The sequence below is a fragment of the Chelonia mydas genome, chromosome 5 (assembly GCF_015237465.2).
Source record: "Chelonia mydas isolate rCheMyd1 chromosome 5, rCheMyd1.pri.v2, whole genome shotgun sequence".
Taxonomy (NCBI): domain Eukaryota; kingdom Metazoa; phylum Chordata; order Testudines; family Cheloniidae; genus Chelonia; species Chelonia mydas.
In genome coordinates this window covers 40,557,974-40,580,885 of record NC_051245.2, presented here as the reverse complement: position 1 = coordinate 40,580,885, position 22,912 = coordinate 40,557,974, and the positions used below count along the sequence as shown (strand labels likewise).

The following is a 22,912-nucleotide window of genomic DNA, read 5'->3' as shown; positions in this document are numbered from 1 at the left end:
GGATGGACGAGAAGACCACTTGCACCTCAAACACCTTTATCCTACTTCCCAGAGCCACGTAGTCTGCAGTGATCCGCTCAAGGTCATTCTTGGCAGTATCATTGGTGCCCACGTGGAGAAGCAGGAAGGGGTAGCGATCCGAGGGCTTGATGAGTCTCGGTAGTCTCTCTGTCACATCATGAATCCTAGCTCCTGGCAAGCAGCAGACCTCTTGGTTTTCCTGGTCAGGGCAGCAGATAGATAACTCTGTCCCCCTGAGGAGAGAGTCCCCGACCACCACCACCCGCCTCCTTCTCTTGGGAGCGGTGGTCGTGGAACCCCCAACCCCTTTGCTAATAGCATTGATGGACCTATCCTCCATGAATTTATCTCATTCTTTTTTGACCCCTGTTATAGTCCTGGCCTTCACAACATCCTCTGGTAAAGAGTTTCACAGGTTGTGTGAAGAAATACTTCCTTTTGTTCTGCCAAAGAAGGAATTATTAACTGTCTCAACGTCACTGTGAACAACAGTAACAACAGAAGAAGAAGGTCATTTAAACCTTGTAATAAAAAGAAGTCTGTGACTTCAACACATTCTGTGCCTAATTCAGGGTCACAGATTTACCGTAAGGTCAGAGAGCTTAAACCATTCCCGTTAGCCACTTCTCCTCCTCCGTTTGGGGACCACATAGCCCACTTTTATCACCCATGGCAATCAATAACTTTGGACAGGTGGATTCTAGATATTAGCAGTTATTTAATACAGTTCAAGCCCCCTTATCCTCCCAACCCCCTCTCCCATTGACCTTGTCAGGGATACAGCTCAAAAGAACTTGCTGATTGCCAAGGTTCTTTCTCTTTTAGAGTCGGGAACAAGAGAGGAGGTACCTCATGAGTACGGGGGGGTGGGGGGGTTCATTTGTGTTATTTTCTGATTCTGAAAAAAAAATGGGGGCCTTCACCCCATCTTGGATCTCAGAAAATTATGTTTATAAAAAAGTTCCATTTCTGCATGTTCTCTCTAGCTTCTGTAATCCCTTCTCTTTTGCCTCAGGATTGGTTTGCAGCTCTGAATTTGAAAGATGCTTATTTACATATTTCAAACAAGCCATGTCATCAGAAATATCTGATGGAGAGGACCATTTTCAGTACAGGGTCCATTTTCAGTACAGGGACCTCCCTTTTGGCCTGTCAACTGCACTGAGAGTGTTTACAAAATGTCTTTTAGTAGCAGCAGCATATCTCAGAAAACAAGGAATATTTGTGTAGCCTTACATAGGCAATTGGTTAACAAAGGCATTATCAGTGGAAAAGAGCCTGATAGGTATAAATCAGATGTTTACTTTTTGCCAGTCCGAGGTTATATATAAATTGGGAAAAATCACTCCTGAGTCCAATGCTGAGAATTGTAGGCCAGGCCTTTCCTCCATAAGGTCCTTCATAACAGAGGGTATTTGAGGTCTCCAAAACAGAGGGTATTCTTTTTTCTAAGGTTAATGAGTCTTCTAATATCAACCATGTCAGTTACTCCGTACGTTTGTCTTTAGATGAGAGCTGCAGCACTATTATTGAGAAATTACAAACTGGGGTGGACAATATGCATTGAAAACTAATAAGTCCACAGCAGGTATTATCTGCACTGTGGTGATGGACACAGGGTCAAAATGTGATGAAGGAAATACCATTAAATCTCCGGTTTCAGAGTAGCAACCATGTTCGTCTGTATCCGCAAAAAGAAAAGGAGTACTTGTGGCACCTTAGAGACTAACCAATTTATTTGAGCATAAGCTTTCGTGAGCTACAGCTCACTTCATCGGATGCATTCAGTGGAAAATACAGTGGGGAGATTTATATACACAGAGAACATGAAACAATGGGTGTTACCATACACACTGTAATGAGAGTGATCAGGTAAGGTGAGCTATTACCAGCAGGAGAGTGGGGGGTGGGGTGGGGGACCTTTAGTAGTGATAATCAAGGTGGGCCATTTCCAGCTGTTGACAAGAATGGCTGAGGAACAGCGTGGGGGTGGCGGGGGGTAGAATAAACGTGCTATCTGGAATAGTTACCTCAGATGCATCCACTCTGGGATAGGTGCCCTAAAATCTGAATTGTTACATGGATTGCTTTGAAATTTGATGTATCTCATGGAGACAGGGGATAGCATTAGTGATCCAAATTTGGGGTAATTTGACCAAGGCGTTTCTGAGTTACATGTCTCCCCAGAACAGTTTCCTTGTGCTATCTTTTACTGTTAAACCGAGAGAATCACAGACCTCAATGAGATTGATGGCTATGCACTCATCCTTCAATTAACATAACTAAGCATAAGTTCATTACAATCATCCACTTAAGACAAAAGGAGTTTTGGACTGAGAGGTTGGAGATTTCTACAATTTGTGAGGCTTGGGTGGCAATTTTATTTTGGGGGGAATATACTCAATGTCTTTGGAAAAACAAATTAGACATGTGGATGCTTCCTGGAGAGGAGTCGCATTAGGGGGCAGAGGATGGGAGGAATAGGTAGAGAGGGGTTAGTGACTGCAGCAAGGCAAGGGCAACTATGGGAAGGAGGATAAATGGGAGTGGGTGGTAGGGGAGGGAAGACAGGTTGGTAGCTCAGGTGAGAAAGTGTGAGGGTTAGAGGGAGTATATGGATAGGACACTGGGAAGGGGGACATGGGGGTGAGAAGTAGGGAGACTGTGGGAGAAAAGGGGTAGGGGCACCTCTTAGCCCAGCATGCTTCCTTCCTGTTTGGGCCCAGATCTGGGGAGCTCCTTGCCCCTGCAGAGGGTCTGAGTCCCCCACCATGCTTCCACATGTGAGCTGGCATATGGGGGCCTTGCCCCTCTGGGGATGTCTAATGCCCCCCATGTGTGTACCAGGATCAGTGCTCATCTACCCCACCCTCTGCCCTTGTGTGAGCTGGGTTCTGGAGAAGGGCTTGCCCTTTTGGGAAGGCCTGAGGCCCTTCCCTGCCCCCAACATGATCCAGAATCTGAGAAATTCCTGACCCTGTGGGTGGGGAGCTAAGAACAGACATACTTCATACATATCACAGGATCTAAAGTACTCAGATGGGGATGGGAACACCCACTGAGTGAATGGAGCAGTTCACATGTCTCAGAGCTATTGTTTCTGGTTTTATTCATCTCCATGGGGTATTCTCATTCAGATGATAACACCCCATTGAGATGAACGGGCCACTTCACTTCTTTCAGAGCCTCCTTTGCAGAAGATGGATGTGCAGGGAAGTCCTTTTACTCCTCCATCTCTCTGTCCTTCCTATTTAAAGGATGATATTCTAAATGCACTGATATTCACATGCTTGCATGGCTTTTCTTGAAATTTGCTATGCATTGTCGGGGTGCAGAGAAGGGCTGGTGAGATAAATTTGGTGTCATTTGAGTCAGGGGTTCTGAAGACAAGCTCCAAAAAAAAAAAATAGCCATTTTTCAAAAAGTTTCTAGGTGGGTTTTTTTTTTTAACTGAATTAGAGATCAAACTATTGCTGTGATGCAGGTTGAAATGGTCTCAGTCAGTTAATTTTTACCCAAGGTAGTGCATGGCACCCACTAAATCTTTGGAGGAGCCAAATTGTGAATGGTAATTAAGAACATATTCACTCTTTTGCTTGTGTAGGTGTGCAGTCTGAAAGGATTATAGTACGATGCACCAATAAAGAAAAAATGTTAAGAGGGTTTCTATACAATCACTTCATGCATGCATGGGTAGTTTGAGTGAATGTGCTGACGCCATTGCCCTTGATGAAAAAGCCACCACTGATTTTTCTAATCCGAACTTTTGTACACCTGTGCAATAAAGATTTAATATCTTATGTTGATTAATATAACTTGTTTTTATTTTATGGGGAGGTTTACTATGGACACAGCAGAATACTCAGCAGCCAGTCTAATTAATATTTTTATTATAATAGGTAAGAAAGAGCCAGAGAACTTTGTATGTGGGGGTGGGAATGGGAATGGGGGGACAAGGAAAGGGGTTGCAGCTGCGGAGGGGGTGGGAAACAATAGTGGGTGGTAACCAAGCCTTTTTGAGAAAAATCTGTATTTTACTGGCCTGGGACGGAGGTGGATGCAAGTGGCTGCTTCCTGATCTTGCATCAGACTACTGTGATGTTTTCAAAGACAGAGTGCAGCGGTTTGGAACTGACAGAGTAGGCACCTCAACCACTAAGGGAAAAGAAATATGTGCGCTGCTAGGTTTGCCATCATGTGAATTCTGGGTGATTCCTGGATCATAAGGTTGCAGAAGCTTGTGGGAGAGCAAGCAGTACACTGTGACAAAGGGATTGTTGACTACAGTCTGATTTGGGTGGAGAGATGTTGCACATTGTGCAGCATCTAACCGATGACTTGAATGAGCTGCCGGACATTGTGGTGATTCATGCTGGTGGAAATAATCTGAGCCTTTTTCCTGGTGTGCACATTAAATGATAGAGATTTAGAACTGGAGGAGACCGAGAGAGGTCATTGTGTGTTTACCCCACACAAAGCCTGAATAAATTAAAAGGGTCAATTAAGTCTGTGACAGGTGGCACCTGGAGGAGAGTCAAGGCTGATAAGCTCTGATCCACGATGAAGCCCAGTGGGGCAAGGGGCAGGCTAAGCTGCTATAAAACCAGGAAATAGAGAGTAAGAAGACAACTGCAGTACAGAAGTCCTTTAGTCACCGTCTGTCTTAGAGAGGAAAAAGAGGAAACCAGGGGAGAAGAGAAGCCCAGGGACCCAGGCCCTGCGTGGAGGCCATACCCAGAGGAGGCTAAAGAAGGAACCTGATAGCAGTGAAGCAGGCAGCAGCCCAGGGCAGCAGCAAGATTTGGGACAGTGAAGATCTTGGCCGCTGGTGTAGCGTTCCGGGGCTGGAACCTGGAGAAGTGGGTGGGCTCAGGTTCCTCTACCATCCACTGGGGAAGTGGCACAGACTAGGCTGTGGAGCAAAGGGACTGCCTGAGACAGTTTGTCCAGTTGGATTTTGATACTGCCCTAGAAGGGAAAACTATAGTGACCTGGCCAGAGGTTAAGTCACAAAGGAGGTGCACCCTGGATGATGAAGAAGGATGATTGTGCGCTAATCCCCAAATGAGCCAGAAGGAGAAACCACAGAAGTGGGTAATAAACCCCATGATAGTCATCTAGTCCAGTCCCCTGCTCAGAGGCAGGACTAAATATTATATAGGCCATCACTAATAGGTGTTTGGAAATTTTTAAAAACAGGTTAGACAGTGACAAGAGATTTCACAATCTCTGTAGGTAACTTTTTCTGGTGCTTAACTATCTTTAAAGTTAGGAAGCTTTTCTATAATGTCTAACTCAAATCTCCCTTGCTGCAATTTAAGCCCATTGCTTCTTGTCCTATCCTCAGTGGATAAGGAGAAGAATTTATCACCCTTCTCTTTATAACAACCTTTTACGTACTTGAAGACTGTTATCATGTCTCCCCTCAGTCTTCTCTTCTCCAGACTATACAAACCCATTTTTTTCAATATTCCCTCATGGATCATGTTTTCTAGACCTTTAATAATTTTTGTTGCTCTCTTCTAGACTTTATCCAGTTTATCCACATCTTTCCTGAAGTGTGATGCCCAGAACTTCACACCGTACTCCAGCTGAGGCCTTATCAATGCAGAGCAGAGTGGAAGAATTATTTCTCATGTCTCTCTTGCACTTGAGCTAATATATCCCAGAATTATGTTTGCTTTTTTTCAACACTATTACATTGTTGACTCATATTTAGTTTATGATCCACTATAACCCCCAGATCCTTTTCTGCAGTTTTCCTTCCTAAATAGTCATTTCCCATTTTTAATTTGTGCGATTGATTATTCCTTCCTAAGTGTAATACAGTACATTGCATTTCTCTTTATTGCATTTCATCCTATTAATTTCAGACCATTTCTCCAGTTTGTCAGATCACTTTGAATTCTAATACTGTCTTCCAAAGCATTTGCAACTCCTCCCAATTTGGTATTGTCTTCAAATTTTAAAAGTATATCCTCTATGCCATTATCCAAATCATTTATGAAGATATTGAATAGAACCAGACCCAGGAGAGATCCAGGCTGTACCCTACTTGACTGACTGTGAACCATTGATAACTACCCTCTGAGTACACTTTCACAACCAGTTGTGAACCCTCTTTATAGTAGATTCGTTTAAGCTATATTTCCCTAGTTAGCTTATGAGAATGTCATGTGAGACAGTATCAAAAGCCCTCACTAAAGTCAATGTATATCACATCTACTGCTGCCCTCCCTGTCCCCCAAATGTGTAACCCTGTCAAAGAAGATTAGGTTGGTATGACATGATTTGCTCTTGACAAATCCATGTTGACTGTTACTTACCTTATTATCGTCTAAGTGCTTACAAATTGATTGATTATTTGTTCCATTATCTTTCTGGGTACCAAAGTTAAGCTGACTGCTCTATAATTCCCTGGGTTGTCCTTATTCCCCTTTGAATAGATAGTTAATATAGTTGATCTTTTCAGTCCTCTGGGATCTCTCCCATCCTCCATAAGCTCTGAAAGAAAATCGCTAATGGCTCAGAGATCTCTTCATACTGTTCCTTAAGTATTCTAAAATATCTTTCATCAGGCCCTACTGTCTGGAAAACATCTAACGCGTCTAAGTAATGCTTAACTTGTTCTTTCCCTATTTTAGCCTCCAATCCTACCTCATTTACATAGATGTTCACTACGTTACCTTTTTGGTGAAAATTGAAACAAAAAGGGTATTTAATACTTCAGCCATTGCTGCGTTTTCCGTATCTCATACAATGTATGAGAGCAGATTTGGACCGCATCGTAGAGTTGTGTCCAGGAGCTGTGATAGTTTTCTCTGAATTGGCTGGGGTGGGGGAGGGGATTGGTCTTGGGGAGAGGGAGGGAGGGAGGAAGGAAGGGAGCAAGCGAATGAGTTCTTTGGGAATCTCTTCTGTACCTAACTCTAACCAGGATATACAGTAATGGTGTGTATAAGAGTTTTTTTCTTCCGCTTGGCATCCATCTTTGAAACCTTGTGGTGGATGTGGGGATGGAGAGTGGGCTTGGGGAGAGGTAGGGAGTGAGTTCTATGGGAATCTCTTTTGTACCACCTTCAACCCAGGCTAAACACACCCCTTAGCCTGTGATATCCTCCTCCATAACAATAATGTTATTGCTCATAACCCAGAAATCCTGCCCTAACAAACCAAAGATTAACTGTATGTCAATCACGATAATAAACATGAGGGTTGACTATTACCAGGCTGTGGATCAGTGCCCTGACCCTGCTTTGCTGTCTCTCCATGCTTGTCCTTGTATCCATCCCCAAAGAGGTCCTCAGAAAAAGGGCCCAGAACATCCTAACCCATGCTGCTGAGTGGGCTTATTTGGGGCTTGAAAGTCTGCATGCTGGGGGGTACACATTTTCAGATGGTAGGACAGGGCTGAGCTGGATTGAGTTGCAGAAGCAGAGCAGGCAACGTGGAAAAAGAAAGGTTAAACTTTGAACAAGGATATATAAACAGCAGGTAACTTCCAGTCCATAGAGAGGTTTCAGAGTAGCAGCCGTGTTAGTCTGTATTGGCAAAAAGAAAAGGAGTACTTGTGGCACTTTAGAGACTAACCAATTTATTTGAGCATAAGCTCATGAAAGCTTATGCTCAAATAAATTGGTTAGTCTCTAAGGTGCCACAAGTACTCCTTTTCTGGTCCATAGAGAAGAAATGGGAATGGGTGGGGAATGAGAAGGCTGAAAGGCCAAAGGATACAGGGACAAGGAATTGTGGGAATGACGGTGGAGGCCAGTGTAGACTCGAGGGCAAGTCACCGCATCATTACATTCACCATGTCACAAAGTGAGTGGGTAGAATGGCAGGGCACAGTCAACGCTTGTTCTTATCTGCACTCCTAGGTGAGCGCACTGGCTCAATTTCAGCACACTCCTGGATGCACATTTAAAGGTGTTGACTGCGGATGTTGGGGCGGGGGCAAAAACCTGTGGCTTGACATGCAGAAAACTGGAAGTGTAGATATAGTTGCCCTTTGTTCCAGGCACTTCATGTGAGTCAAGTTATAGGAGGGGAGAAAATAACAGCAGTAGAAATGTTTGTATACTGGGAGTGAAGATTTCAGGGAGTTGCGTTCCCTGCTTGTGGGGGGAGGGGGCTAAGTACAGTAGTGAGAAGGGGGCCAAGTTGGAGGGAGGAACGCAGAGAATGGGTCAGGGGCATGGCTGGAGAGGTGTGCCAGCCAAGGCAGGGCTGGTGGGGCCCAGCTAATGTGGGGAGAGGGGAGCTGGCTGGCTCAGTATTGAAATTGTGGAACACTATATGTACAACTCTCTAAATGACTAACTCCTACCAACAACATACTTTACAAAAACAAGGAAATTCAATAACATAAAACTACATTAATGCATGGTTAAAGTTGCTTGGTGGGATGTCATTCCCTTTGCAGAACACTGAACTGAGCAAAACTCAAACTTCTGAAAACCAGGAAATGCACAATTAAGATTGTCCATGCAAGCTTAACTCTGCCGTCTTTCAGCAGTGCCCCAATATGCCCCATTAACACACAGTTTTCTCTGCCAACCGTACAGTTGCTGAAAAGTACAATCTCTTTGCCTCCTTTTACAATCCACTCACTCTTACCCACACAACTCTACCTAACACTATTAAAAGATAGCAGATTGGGGGTGGGGAGGTTGCCCACACAACCCACCAAGCAATCTTAACTCTGTGTTAGCTTAGGTTTTTGCCATTGAATTGCATATCAGCATGTTAGAATTGAGAGCAATCAATCAGGCCTTAAGATCATTTCTGCCTCAGCTCAGACACAGTGTCAGGTGGAAACAGACAATACGACAGCATTATATTATCTGAACAAACAAGGGGGAGCGTATTCTTTGCAATAGTACAGAGAAGCAATAGGTCTTTAGGAGTGGTGTATAAGTACACCAAGTAGCAATACATGAATCCGGGGAACAATGTAGGGGCAGACCAGTTGAGTCCATCAACCTCTCAAATACAGAAGCAGTTTCTGAAGAAGGAAATGGTAGCAGAGCTTTTTAGTTTGTGGGGAAATCCTGTAATGACTTTTTTGCATCTTGCAGCAGCTGGAAGAGTTGGAGCTTTTGTCTGAGGGCAGGCAGAGACAAGGACTCGATATCAGATGCATTTCTGATGAATTGGGGCCAGAATCTCATGTATGCATTCCCTCCATTTCCCCTGATTTAAAGAGTGATAAAATAAGATAAGGCCAGAATGATTTTGTTAGCACTGGCCTGGGCCAGGCAGCAGTGGTATCCAAATATAGTTCATTTGTCCAAGGTATTATACAAACTCCTACCATTAGTGTTGGACTTGTTGTCACAACAAGGAGTGGTGAATCACCCAGACCTTTGGTCTCTTTTCCTCACAACTTGGAGGATAGGATTCTGGGGTTGTTAGAACAGTCTTGTTCTTTAGAGTTGAAAAATGTACTGATGAATTTAAGGGAAGAGTCAACATGCAAATACTATGTTACAAACAGAAAAGATTTTTATTGTGGATTTCCATTTATGAGGTGGATCCATTTACTGCACCCATTAGCTGTAAATTGGAATATCTATTATATCTAAAAAGGTCGGTTTCTCCCTGTCATCTATAAAGATCCATCTTTCTGCAATATCAGCATACCATGTCTCTCTGGATAGTAAATCAATTTTTACTTATGATATAGTTAAAAGGTTTTTAAAAGGTCTTAACAATCTATACCCTCCAGTCAGATATCCTGTACCACTTGGGATTTGACTTTAGTGCTTGTTCAATTAATATAACAACCATTTTGACCTATGCAGAGCTATACATTTTTCCATTTATTGATTAAGACAGTATTCTTAATACCTGTCACCTCGAAAAGGCATATGAGTGAATTACAAGCCTTAATAGCAGACCTACCATTTACTGTATTTCATAAAGATAAAGTAGTATTATGCACTCGTCCAAGGTTCTTACCCACAGCGATATCCAATATTCATAAAAATCAATCTATAATTTTATCCCAAATCTCACATTTAGGTTGGTGTTGTTAGATTATGTACAATATATGTTAGGAGTGCATTAGCCTATATAGGCAGAACTAAGCATTTCAGACAATCTCCTAACTTGTTTACCTTTTATAAAGAGAGGAACAAAGGTAGGTCTGTACGAGTGCAAACACTTTCCAGATGGGTTAGACTATGAATTAAAGAGGCTTGTGGTTTAAAGGATATCCCTTTTCCTAGGGAGTTAGAGCACATCCTACCAGGGCTAAAGCAGCTTCTGTGGCATTCTTCAGACACATTCCTTTAATAGAAATTTGTAGAATGGCAACAAGGAGTACAATCCATACTTTCACTAGGCACTACTTATTAGACTTAGAACCTAGGTTAGATGCAAAAGTTTGCAAGGCAGTCCTGCAATCATTATTTAGTTAGGACTCTGTTTTTTCCCACCCTCATGGGTCAGAATTACTTTACTTATTAGGCCACCCTATGGGTGGGAATATGCAGAGAACACTCAAAATAGAAATCAGGGTTACTTACTTGTAACTGGAATTCTCTGAGATGGACTCTGCATATTCACACTCACCGCCACCTTCCACACTTCTTCAGAGACCTACTTATCAAAGGGCCTGGGGTCTCTGGATAAGGAACTGAGGTGGCTGGAGTGCCACACCCCTTTTATACTCTTGCTGTGGAACATTTGCTAAGAGAAGGAGAGAGGGAGATGTGTGAATGCGCCAGCTGGTGCTGCTAGTTTGAGTTCTACCATTCAGGCTGCACCAGCCAGAGCATCCCATGAATGTAGATATGCAGAGACCATCTTGAAGAACTCCAGTTACAGGTAAGTAACCTTCATTTTTTTAGTGCTGAGAATGGAGATCTTGCAAAGTGACAGTGTGACGGCCTTGTTGTCTAATGAAGGAAAGTCTGAAAAGAGGATTATCCATCTGCAAATACTACTTATGGCTGCGGGATGAATCTCCTTTAGCTCAAGTGGTGAAGCTGCTGCTTTGTGACCTGAGACTTTAGTTCTAGTCCCAACTGGGAGAGATTGTTCTGAGCACAGTAAAACAAAATGTTTTCAACATGCCTGCAAGAGATTTGGTGATCTGAAGATTATTCAGAACCAATCTCTGCTGTTCGTTTGGACAGGTTTATGTAGTCATATGTAAGATCTGACAGGACAGGTTTACCTACTCAGTTTAATCACACAGATATATTGGTCTAATGTTGTAGTGCACAGATATATGTCTAAAGATATAGCATATGGAGGTATCTGACCTGGCACGCTGAGGATCTTGGATTAATGGTGAGAGTGGGCACCAAGTATGCCTGGTGCTAAAACATGTCTTTTTTTATAAATAAAGCTGAATTTTAAAAAGAATCTTGATGTTTATAGTCAACCTGAGTGTCTGCCATATTTGACTGGATTTACTGAGTAACAATGGCAACATTTGAAAGGTAAGTTGTTTAACTGGTTTAAAGCAGGCAAAAGGTTAAGAAAACATGAAGAAAATCTTTTAAGACTTAGTTATATGGCCTTTGGGTCCTTGCAGACCATAAATAATGCTTTCTGAAATGTATCCTTCTGACTACCCTGAGGGCTAGTAGGCCTCAAAGGTTGGTGGGTCTGATGGATTTTCCTTTCAGCTTCCTGAATGTAATGTATGTGAAAGGGGGTTGGCCAGAGCTCACCCAGCTTAAGTAAAATAACCACAAGAAAAAGGTGCGAAAATAAATCTGATAGTGTTTTAATGACTGTTGTGCAGTTCAGAAAAAGGTATTAGATGCCTAGCATTTGAGGTGAAAGTTTCTCATATTATCATGTTTCAGATTAATTCACTTAACATGGGATCCCACATTCTAAATGCCATCACACAGAAACAGTTGATGGACTTTACGGAGCAATTGGAGAGTGATGAACTGAAGCTGTTGTTTAAGAGGATATTGTTACTATGATTTTTTTTCTCCTGCAAGAGAATTTAGCATTCCTGGATATTCTTAGTTTTAAAAAATATAACTAAATTAAAGTTCTTGTTGAAACACCACCATATACCTCTGTGCAGACTGGCTAATTCCTAAAGTTTTATATAAACTAGCGGTTCTCAATCTTTTTTTTTCTGAGCGCCCCCTCCCCCCCCCAGTATGCTATAAAAATTCCATAGCCCCCCTGCACCACAATTGTTTTTCAGTAGATTAAAAGCCAGGGCCAGCATTAGGAGGTAGCAATCTGAGCAGTTGCCTAGGACCTCATACCACAGGGGGCCCCACAAAGCTAAGTTACTCAGGCTATGGCTTCAGCGCTGGGCAGGGTGGCTCATGATTCAGCTTTCTGCCCTGGGTCCCAGTGAGTCTAATGCTGGCCCTAGTCTCTGGTTTATGTTGGTGGCTCCCCTGAAACCTGCTCCTGGCTCCCCAAGGGTTCTCAGACATCTAGTTGAGAACCAGTGATATATGGCGCATCTAGGTCCTTCATTTTACCGCTGTTAAAATCTATCTCATACAAAACCCAAGTCTTCAAAAGGAAAGGAGCATGTAAAAGTGTAGTGACTGAGATTTTCTCATTGAAATAAAATTTGGCTGATATTTTAAAGCCAGGTTGTGTTAATTCTTATTTGTTTTTAGACATGTCACAATGCAGAACAAGTAAACCCCAAAACCATTATCTCTGCTTTTTTTCCATAAGGTTTTTGCATGAAACTCCTCCCAGTCCTGCAACCCTTACTCACACACACAAACATATCCCCTATATTTCAATGAGAAATTAACTTGTGAAAAAGAATTACTTATGAGTATGTATTGCAATCAGGCCTTCTTTTTGCTCAAGTAAACAGACCAAGATTGATCTGAAAAAAGGAAGAGGGGTGCATATTGCATGCAAATTCCAATGATAAGTATACTAGATTTATACCAATACTCTAAACTACAGGATTGTTATGTGTAAGTGATTCTTCAGTCCCAATGTCTTAATTTAAATCACATGGAATTCCGGTGTTTAAGTGACAGATTCCTATTCTCTTAAAATGTTGCCATTGAGCAACAACCTATCATTATGTTTAAGTGAGTGACAATCAGTTCTGTAGGGCATGTTGCTGGTTAACATAATTAAAGAAGAGCAGGAAGTGCCAGACACAGTGAACACTCAAAAAGACAAGCTGTGTCAATGAGAATTAATAATGGTTTATAATTTAAATGAACATAATGCTTATGTGATGTAATGTGCAAAAATGAGACCCTGAATCCCACACTATTGCTCTTTTATTTAAAACAAAAGCATAAAAACAATAATTTTGCACTGAAATGTGACCACATTCTGTCTAATGTTATTTTGTTTGGAAACTGGGGGGGGGGGGGGTTTGCTGGAGAGGGAATAGATGGGAAATAGATTTTGTGCCATATGTAAATAAAATATTTGTTACTAAATCTACAAATATATATGCTCTTTTCTTAGAAAACAACAGTAATTTAAAATTCTCTTTACAGTGCGGTTGCCTAAAATTACAGTAAATTGAAAGCTTTCTGCAGGAGCATTCAGTCAATTGGTCCTTTCACTTTTTTAGCTTTAGGAACATTGATTACAAATAGGTGAAAGATACTTTTATTCAGCAGAAAGATACATTTACTGTTAAGTAATGGGGTCCAACTTATTTTCAAGGAATACAGAAACAAGAGGTGGTGTGTAAAAGGCTGGATGATAACTCCATTGTACAGAACAACTACTGTGATCCAGACAGTAAACCACCAGAAAACCAAAGAGCCTGCAACACTGAGCCTTGCCCGCCCGAGTAAGTACTATGGACAAATGGTAATTTATCAATTAACTGTCAAGGCAATCATTTTTTTTTATATAGAAAAATCTGTGAAATATTTACTTTTGGCGAAACGTGGTATAAAATACAATTTCCTGGTCTTGTCTTAGGATCCCATATTATCATGCAGGAGACCTGGGTTCAATTTCTGGTGCTGGCTTCTTGCTTTTCAGGCCAGAAGAAGCTGAGTGAATGGTGGAGGCACTACACTCTGACCTAGATGGGGCCCTTGTTTGATTAATGAGCAGCATTAATAAGCATATAGAAAAAATCTGTGAAGTCCAGTCTCTGTTGGACAGAAAGATGGTACTGAAAAAGTTTCTTGAAGGTTGAATGTAGAGTATGGGGAGGGATGCTGAGAATAGAAATGAGGGACATCCTTAAGGCGCCAACATTGGCACAGAGGAATTTTAAGGTGAGAGGGAGAATTAACAGTCAATGCCTTTATAATAATTCTTTTCAGTTAAAAGGTTCAGTAGATATTTACATTATGAGCTAAGAGCTTGCTGTATTTTCAAATTGTATCAAGTTAAAATTTGTGATAAGATTTTCAAATATGATGCAATCTATACATAAACTTTTAGGTTGGCCCTGCTATCTACTGGTAGGGTGACCAGATAGCAAGTGAGAAAAATTGGGGCAGTAGGTAGGCGATAATAGGCGCTTATATAAGACAAAGTCCCAAATATCGGGACAATCCCTATAAAATCGGGACACGTGGTCACCCAATCTATTGGTAACTTTTTTATCAAGTGACCTTTACTGACCAACGTATGGAATGACATTAACAAGATTTGGACTGCTTGGCATCTAACAGGAGGTGATAAGTACCTTGTAGGATTAGGTTCCTAATTGGTTATGTCTACTTGCTTTTAGTTTTTGAAGATAGCTCTATGTTACATTACAAATAAAATTAAAACCACAATTTGTATGACAAGGAACTAGACTTCAAAAGGGATCAATTTACTTTAAAGCTGTAAGAAACAGGTGAAATATTTCACTTTGAAAAATAGTTATAGCACATGTGCAATAATTCCTTTTTATAATTATTGAGATAATTAAAACTTTTACTGAAACCAGTGAGAGAGATACAACATTTTGTCTCTTCATATAATTCTGCCATACCATGGGAGACTGGCAATGCCTATTAACAAGGCCCTGCTCAAACCTGCCAACTCAATTTGGCATATACCTGCCTCTGACTACCTCCAAAATGGCCAGCAAGAAATACTAAGTACCAGCCAACGGATTTGAATATTGCTATCAACACCTGGCTCCCTGGTCATGCAAGCAGTCTAGAAGATATCAAAGGAACAGGGTTGTCTAAAGACCACCCCTTGTGAGAAGGACCTCAAGTTAGACCTTATTGATTGGAAGGGCTAGTTTTCAGTGAGATTTCAGCTGATAGTAGCTAACTGTCACACGCTTCTCTCAAAGTATGACATCCTTAGTTGGGATCAGCTCTCCAATTTGGTAGACAAACTACCAAAATAACATCAAGAGGAGATTAAGTCCCTTGTGTCTGAGGGCCAACTTACTGCCAGATCTTCACATCGGGTAGTGCTGGAAATGTCTGATACAGCAGCAAGGATTACAGCCACCACTCTTGCAATGAGGAGATCTTCATGCACCAGGTATCAGAATCCCTAGAGAGGTCCATGTCACCAGAGAGAACCTCCTTTTTGAGGGCAGCAAATTATTCAGTAGTGGCACAAGTGAGGTGCTGCATATCCTTAAGTATTCTGTTTGAGGCTATATTTTTCAACCCCATAGAGGAGAGAGCAGAGGGAGCGGCCTTTTTATAGACAGACCTCTGATGTAATACTATCTTCAGCAAAGGTCTTCAAAGCCTCTGAGGAAGAAGCAGAGATTTAATCACAGATGACTCTCTGCCTCCTCCTTGACTGCCCCACAACCCAGAGTATCAGACAGGCAACAGATTTGATGCCAATGTCGAGACACTGACTGGACCATGATCACATCCTTTATCTTTCATCCCTCCATTTGGCAACTGGCTTTCTTTCTTCCAAGAAGCCTCGTCTGGGATAACCTCAGACTGGTAGGTCTTTGAGATAGTAAGCAAGGGGTATTCCTTTCCATTTCAAGTTGCTCAAACCTCTCCACCCTCCATTTCCCTCTTCAGGGACCCTTCTTACATGAGACTGTTGAAGGAGAAGCTAGTTTCCCTTCTACAAATGGGAGCAGTGGAGAAAGTGCCCTTAGAGTTCAGGGGCAAGGGCTTTTATTGCCATTACTCCTTAATCCCAAAGAAGAAGGCGGGGCCACGGGGAGGCCTGTCATCCATCTTTGACATCTCAACACATTTAGCTGTCATTTCAATTTCTGCATGGTTACCCGAGCCACTATAACTCTTCCATTGGATTCTATTAACTGGTTTGTGGGTTTTGATCTGCAAGATGCATATTTTCACATTTTGATATATTCAGAGAGCAGAAAGTACATGAGATTTCTGGTGGCCACATCTCACTACAGTACATAGTTCTACCCTTCAGCCTCAGCATCTCCATAGCTCTATGGGTCTTCATGAAGGTCCTGGCTGTGGTAGCAACTCTTCTTAGGAGACAAGGAAGCCCCTTTCTGGACAACTGGTCAATAAAGGGAAAAATTTCCACAACAAGTGAGAGACTCTATTTACACAGTTCTATACAGATCTCAACTCAAAATATAGAGTTCATCAGGGAAGTATTAGATTCCAAAACAGTGAGAGCATATGTTCCTCAATGGAGATTTCAGACAATGACATGCAGCTCCAAGCAAACCCCAGAACAGCAGTGATGACACATCTAAATTCATGGGCATATGGCAGCATGCACTTATGTCACACAGTATACTATATCTTTGTCCTCTGCAAGGATGACTGAGATCAGTATATCTACCCAACAGGCACAGCATGGATCCCTCTAGAACTCCTATCATTAAATTGGTGGACAGAACCATTTCAAGTGTGCAGCAGAGTTTCTTTTTTCTTCTGCCTGCCAAGACTTTACTAACAGATGCCTCTTCTCTGGGATGGGAGCATATCTCAACCAACTGAAAGTCCAAAGGATATGGTCCCCTCAGGAATCCATCCCTCACATAAATATCCTGTAACTAAGAACTATATGACTGGAGTTCAAGGCTTTCCTGCCCCTTCTTTGAGGCTTAACAATCCAGATGTTGATGGACAACACCATGGTGATGCAGTATACCAACAGACAAGGGAGAGCAAGATTCTTCCCACACCATTAAGAAGCCATGCATCTTTTGCACATCACCCCGGTACCTCCCACCCAGTCAACAGAATATCCCAGCAGCCAACTTAGCAGGTACTTCTCAGAAAACCACAAGTGGTGTATCAGGGGCTCTGTCCTCCACAGCATCTTCACAGGTAGAAGATTCCAAAGTGGACCTGTTTGTGATATGCCACAATGAGTACATTTTGTGCCAGAAGGAGCTTAAGTCTTTGCTCCCTGACAGATGCTCATTCTATGGACTAATATGTGCCTTCCCACCAATATTCATGATACCCAGGGTTTTGATGAAGCTGAGACAAAATGCAGGTCACATCATCATGATAGCCTTTGCATAGGCCAGGCTGTACTGGTGTTTGATCGTGGTGAATCTATCAACTCATCCACTGATCACCTTACCAGTTTTGCTAGTTCTGTCTCAGACAAACAAGCAAATCCTGCACTCAGACCCAGCATTGTTGCATCTGACTGCTTGGAAGCTGGCAGAATGACTTCTACAGAAAGAAGCTGCTGAGCTGAGGTTCAAAACATCTTACATCAAAACAGAAAACCGTCCACCAGACTGATATCCCTCATAGGATGGGGCATGCATTTAAACTGCCTCACAGTGCAAGGCAAATGGTCACCTGCGGAGATATCAATATCCTTGAGTTGAGAGTGGTCAGGAACCCATTTCCTCTATGCACTCATTTCCTCCCACTGATAACAGGATCGCATATATAGATCCTAACTGACAACATAGCGTACATGTATTATGTCAACTATCAGGGAGGAGCCAGATCGCCCTCTTTTTGCACGGAGGCAATGAAACTGTGGAACTGATGTATCTCTCACAACATCACCCTGTCCGCAGCTTATCTCCTGGGCATGCAAACGCGATAGTGGACAATCCTGCACAACCATGAATTGGAGATACACCTGTCAGTTCTTCACAACTTATTCTCACGGTGGGGAACACTGGCCACAGACCTGTTCACCACTTACCAGAACAAGAAGTGCCCATGATACTGTTCCAGGGTGGGGATCGGACAGCACTCTCTGGGCAATGCTTTCCTCCTCCCATGGGACAAAGACCTTCTTACACCTTCCCTCCATTTCTTCTTCTGATGAAGGTCCTGCTGAAGATAAAGAAGGACGGAGCTCATATAATTCTGATTGCTTTGTGACAGATTCCCCAGGGTGCAACCTGGAACTTGGGTAATGCCGAGACCTCTGTCTTACCAATGTCAAAGTCAGGTTCAGGACTCACATAATTTGTCGGACCACTCTGTTTATTAGCAAAGCGCTTTGCTAATGCACCCAGATGTGAGCCCCTCTCTGAGGCCCAAGATAACTTATTTATACAGCTAAGCCAAAGCCAATTTAACATAAGAGACAAAAGAAAGCAGAAACTGACAAATATACATACATATCTTATTTGCATACTAACGTTTACCAATCTCCTAGCTCAGTAGGAGCTCTAAGTTAATTAGTTTGAGGACCCATTGTCTCACACTCCTTAATGTTTCTCTTCCTGACAACCATATTTCAACAAACCCTTCAAGTAGCATTTCTTTAATGAATTATAATTTCAATATAATTCATTCTACTTTCACACCAACCTGGGCTCCTTCTCACACTGTAATGCTATGACAGGCTGTAAACCCCTCCAGGTCCTGCACTCACATAGCCATCCACAAGCAGGGACACACCCAGCTAAGTTAAATAAATACTTTCGCCAGCCACTCATGAACCAACAATAGAGAGGCTCCAGCCAACTCCCCCCAGCTCCCCAGCCTAGTACCCTAGAGTTGGACCGTCCTGGCCTGGTCAGAAGCCTAACCATTGTGAGTTTATTACCTAGTCCGCCCCTCCCTCAGTGTGGAGAGGACATATACCAGGTCTTGTTCCTAAGCAGATTTCCCTTGCACTTCAAGCAACACACTGTAAAAAATATATAACAGATTTATTAAGAACAGAAAGATAGATTTTAAGTGATTATAAGAAGTGAGCATACAGATCAAAGTTGTTTACCTAAGACATAAAAGTAAAAATGCAATCTGAGTTCTATAAACTAGACCAGATTTAAATCAAGCAGCGTCTCACTTTGATGGTATAGTTCCTTAATATACAAGCTAGGATTCTCCTTTCAAGCCTGGGAGCACCTCCCCAGTTCAATCTTCGTTCTCTATACATGTTTCCAGGTGTTGAGTTGTAGGAGGAATGAGGACAAGCAATGATGTCACTTCCTCCTTTTATAGCTTCTTTCAGCTTTCTGGAAAGATCCTTTTCTATGACGTGCATCAAACAGTCTCCACTGTGTACGTGCTATCTTTGAGAGGTTTCTATTGTATACAGTTCCTGGGGTACTCCTTGTGAGTATGTATTCCCCTCAATGGGCCATCATCAGTGTCTGGTTGCCCCATTGTTGTACCTGAAAGGTTGGTTGTGGGTGTTTCCAGCTTCACATCATATTTTAGTAACATACACATAACTTCATAACTTCACATAAAATGACAACACATACAATTCAACAGTATATTAATATTCAACGGATCAAGACTTTTAAAATGATATCTTACAAGGCATACTTTGTACAAAACACATCATAATCATATCATCATGGTAAATATGGGGGTGCCAGGGTGTTGCTTTAGGGTACAGTGTCACATGCTCCCACGTGGCCAAGACAGACCTGGTACCCTTACTTAATGCAGTTCGCAATTGTCCCACTGATCTCCCTTCTCTCTCAGGACAGAGGGCGTACCACACATCCCATCTCAGGGATCCTCTGCCTCAAAGTATGGCTTCTGAGTGGTCCAAGCGCCTAGACAGCTCATGCTCAAACGAAGTACAAGAGGTTGTACTGCACAGAAGAAAGTCCTCCACACGACTCACTTACCTCAGAAATGGTCCAGGTTTCAGATTTGGAGCACATCTCACCAAATCTCTCCCGTGTCAGCAACTCTTCCACATACTCTGGAATATGTCCTGACCCTTAAAAAATTGGGGTTATTCCTGAGCTCTCTCAAGGTCTGCCTAACAGCTATTACAGCATTTCACCAACCTGTAGAAGGGTACTCAGTATTATCGGATCCAACCACTAGAAGGTTCCTTAAGGGAATAACAAACCTCTTCCCTCAACCTCAACTTTCTACCCCCTCATGGGATCTAAACCTCATGTTGAAAGGGGTGACTAGGCCTCCCTTCAAAACTATGCCACTTATTTACTAGCATACCTATTAATGAAAACAGTCTTTCTGACTGCAGTTACCTCGGCTATGAGAATAGGGGAAATAGCAGCTCTGCTGGCACATCCCCCATACACAGTATTCTTCCCTGTCAAGGTTACACTTCAGTTGCATCCAAGGTTCATCCCTAAAGTGACCTCCTCGTTTCACATGAATCAGTCTATTCACCTTCTTGCCTTCTACTCCAAGCCTCACTGAGACAATAGAGAGGTCATACTGCATACCCTAGATGTTAGGAGAGCCCATGCATTCTTCCTTGACAGGACAAAGGTCTTTCAGGAAATCCCTTAGACTATTTCTCTCTATGGTGGAAAGATCTAAGAGCTCGGTGACATCAGCCCAAAGACTCTCCAAGTGGGTGTCGAATTGCATCAAACAGTGCTACCAAATTGTAATGACTCCTCCAGACTCGATCTGTACTACCTATTCCATGAGATCAATCTCCTCATCTGTCTTCTTCTTCAGGGATGTCCCCATCTCAGAGATCTGCAGAGTTGCGATGTGGGCATCAGTCCACACCTTTGCAGAACGTTATGCAATCATCACGGACTGTGCCTCTGATGCCATCTTTGGCTCCACAGTACTATCATCTGTGACTAACCTGACTCCGAAGCCCCAGCCCTCCAGTAGGAATACTGATTGGGAGTCACCGAAAGGGACAGTACTTGAAGAAGAAGTTACTCACCTTGTGCAGTAATAATGGTTTTTTGAGATGTGCTTCATGACCCTCCTTCCTCCCCTCTACTTTAGAGTTGTCGCTATGACTCTGTGGTAGAGAAGGAACTGAGGATGGTTAGCTCACATGCATTGGCTAGCCTTGTGACGCAGCATGAGGAGAGACAGTACATGTTCGGACCCAACGGACAGTACTATCGAAGTTCTCCGATCAGCAGCACAGGGACTCAGACACACCTACAATAGAGCACCCATAGGGACACACATCTCGAAGAACCATTGTTACTGCACAAGGTGAGTAATTTCTTCTTTCAGTGAGTGTGATTGAGAATCTGGAGCAATAATAGATCAGTATATTGCCAAATTACACAAAATGGCTGACTTGTGATTATCAAATACCAAAAGGTGAGCAAATGTGTGATAAATTAGTAATAGGGATGAAAGATGTAGGATCTTGAATGAGAATTCTCAGAGAGCCCACACTAACTCTATGAAGAGTTGTAGACATGTGCAAAGCTAGTGAACAAGCTCACATACAAATGCAGAGCATAAATAGAGCAGACACAGGTAATTCACTAAGTAGCATAGGCAAAGTATGAAAATACAAGGAAAAATACACCAACATTTGTGGAAAACAAATACAAAACAGAGGAGACAAAGAAAATGAAAAGGCAAACCTGTGGATTCCATGCAGTAAAACATTATAAAAATGGAAAATGCCCCTTCTATGGGGTCATATGTAAAATTTGTGGTAGGAGAAGGTTGCAGTCAAAAAAACCAAAGAAATAAATGGACCATATTAAGGAACCATCAGAGGAGTCAAGTTCTAAATTAGCCTGTCAGAAATCAGAGTCTGCAGCAGAGCTAGTCTCCAGGCAGCCTCATCAGTACAGCTGGCCTGCAGCATACTGCCCGATTGGCCATGACACCGGATTTGCTGCAGGGGCCAGCCCGCTGGCTCTTAAATCAGCAGCAGCAGCTCACTGGCTTCTTAATGCTCATGCCACCATTGTGCCTACTCCTGTTTGTTCCTCCTGCTCTGGCCTTGCACCCAGGCTTCCCTCTGTCCTGCCCCTGCCTTGAACCCCTCCTTGCTCCAGTACCTGCTCTCTGGTTTGACCCTTGGCTTTGGCTTTAGGCTACTGACTCCAGCTCTTACCCTAGTCTTTGGGTCCTGATGCTTGCTCCAGTTGCTAGGCTAGATCACCCTTGTACTGGTAGGCTGACAGACTGAGAGCCTTTAAAACTAGGGCCGGGGAGTCCACAACGCTAGCACAGACCCTACTAGCAGCAGAACTGGTGGACGCCACCCAGAACCTGCAGAATGATGCCCATTGTTACTGAACTTATGGACCACATCTGGCAGGTCACCAAGAACTTCAAAGGCAGTTAGAAGTCACTATGGCAAGCTACAAATAGTATGCCAACCAGTCCTGCCAGCCAATGCCTGGCATTGGGGTAGTGGACGAAGTGTGGTTGTCCACCTGGAATCTGTGATCAACTTGTCCCTCCACAAAGCTGGACCATTAGTACCTGTGACCTTTCCAAAGCACAAAACAGATTAACCTGGTTACATAAAGTTACAGCTACCAGATTTCCTCGAGATTCACCCCGCCTTCCATGTCTCACTTCTAAAACCATTAATCATGAATCCCTTCCCACTTCGTACTACTCCCCCTCTTCTGCCTATAACTGTTCAGGGCCAAGAAGAATATGTGGTTCGGCAGATTCTAGACTCCCATCGGGTCTAAGGAAAACTACAGTAACTAATTAACTGGGACAGTCACGGCCCAGACAAACGTTCATGGGAACCTGCAGAACATCGCCATGCCCCAAACTGCCTGTGTGCCTTCCATCACACTTACCCTGAGAAACCAGGCCCTGAGGTTCCTAGACAGCACCCCTGAGTGGGATCTATTGTCAAGAATCCGGGCCTG

At 42.8% G+C, this 22,912-nt stretch overlaps 1 protein-coding gene across 4 annotated transcripts in view; it reads left to right on the top strand.

Moving 5' to 3' along the window:
- The window catches only part of ADAMTS6 (ADAM metallopeptidase with thrombospondin type 1 motif 6), a 319,882-nt gene that overhangs the window by 271,393 nt on the left and 25,577 nt on the right, over positions 1 to 22,912 (top strand). For all 4 annotated transcript variants that reach the window (XM_007058991.4, XM_043546883.1, XM_037902909.2 and 1 more), the window contains one exon: positions 13,666 to 13,795. In XM_007058991.4, coding sequence (XP_007059053.2) covers positions 13,666 to 13,795 — 130 coding nt within the window. The remainder of the gene's footprint in view (positions 1 to 13,665; positions 13,796 to 22,912) is intronic.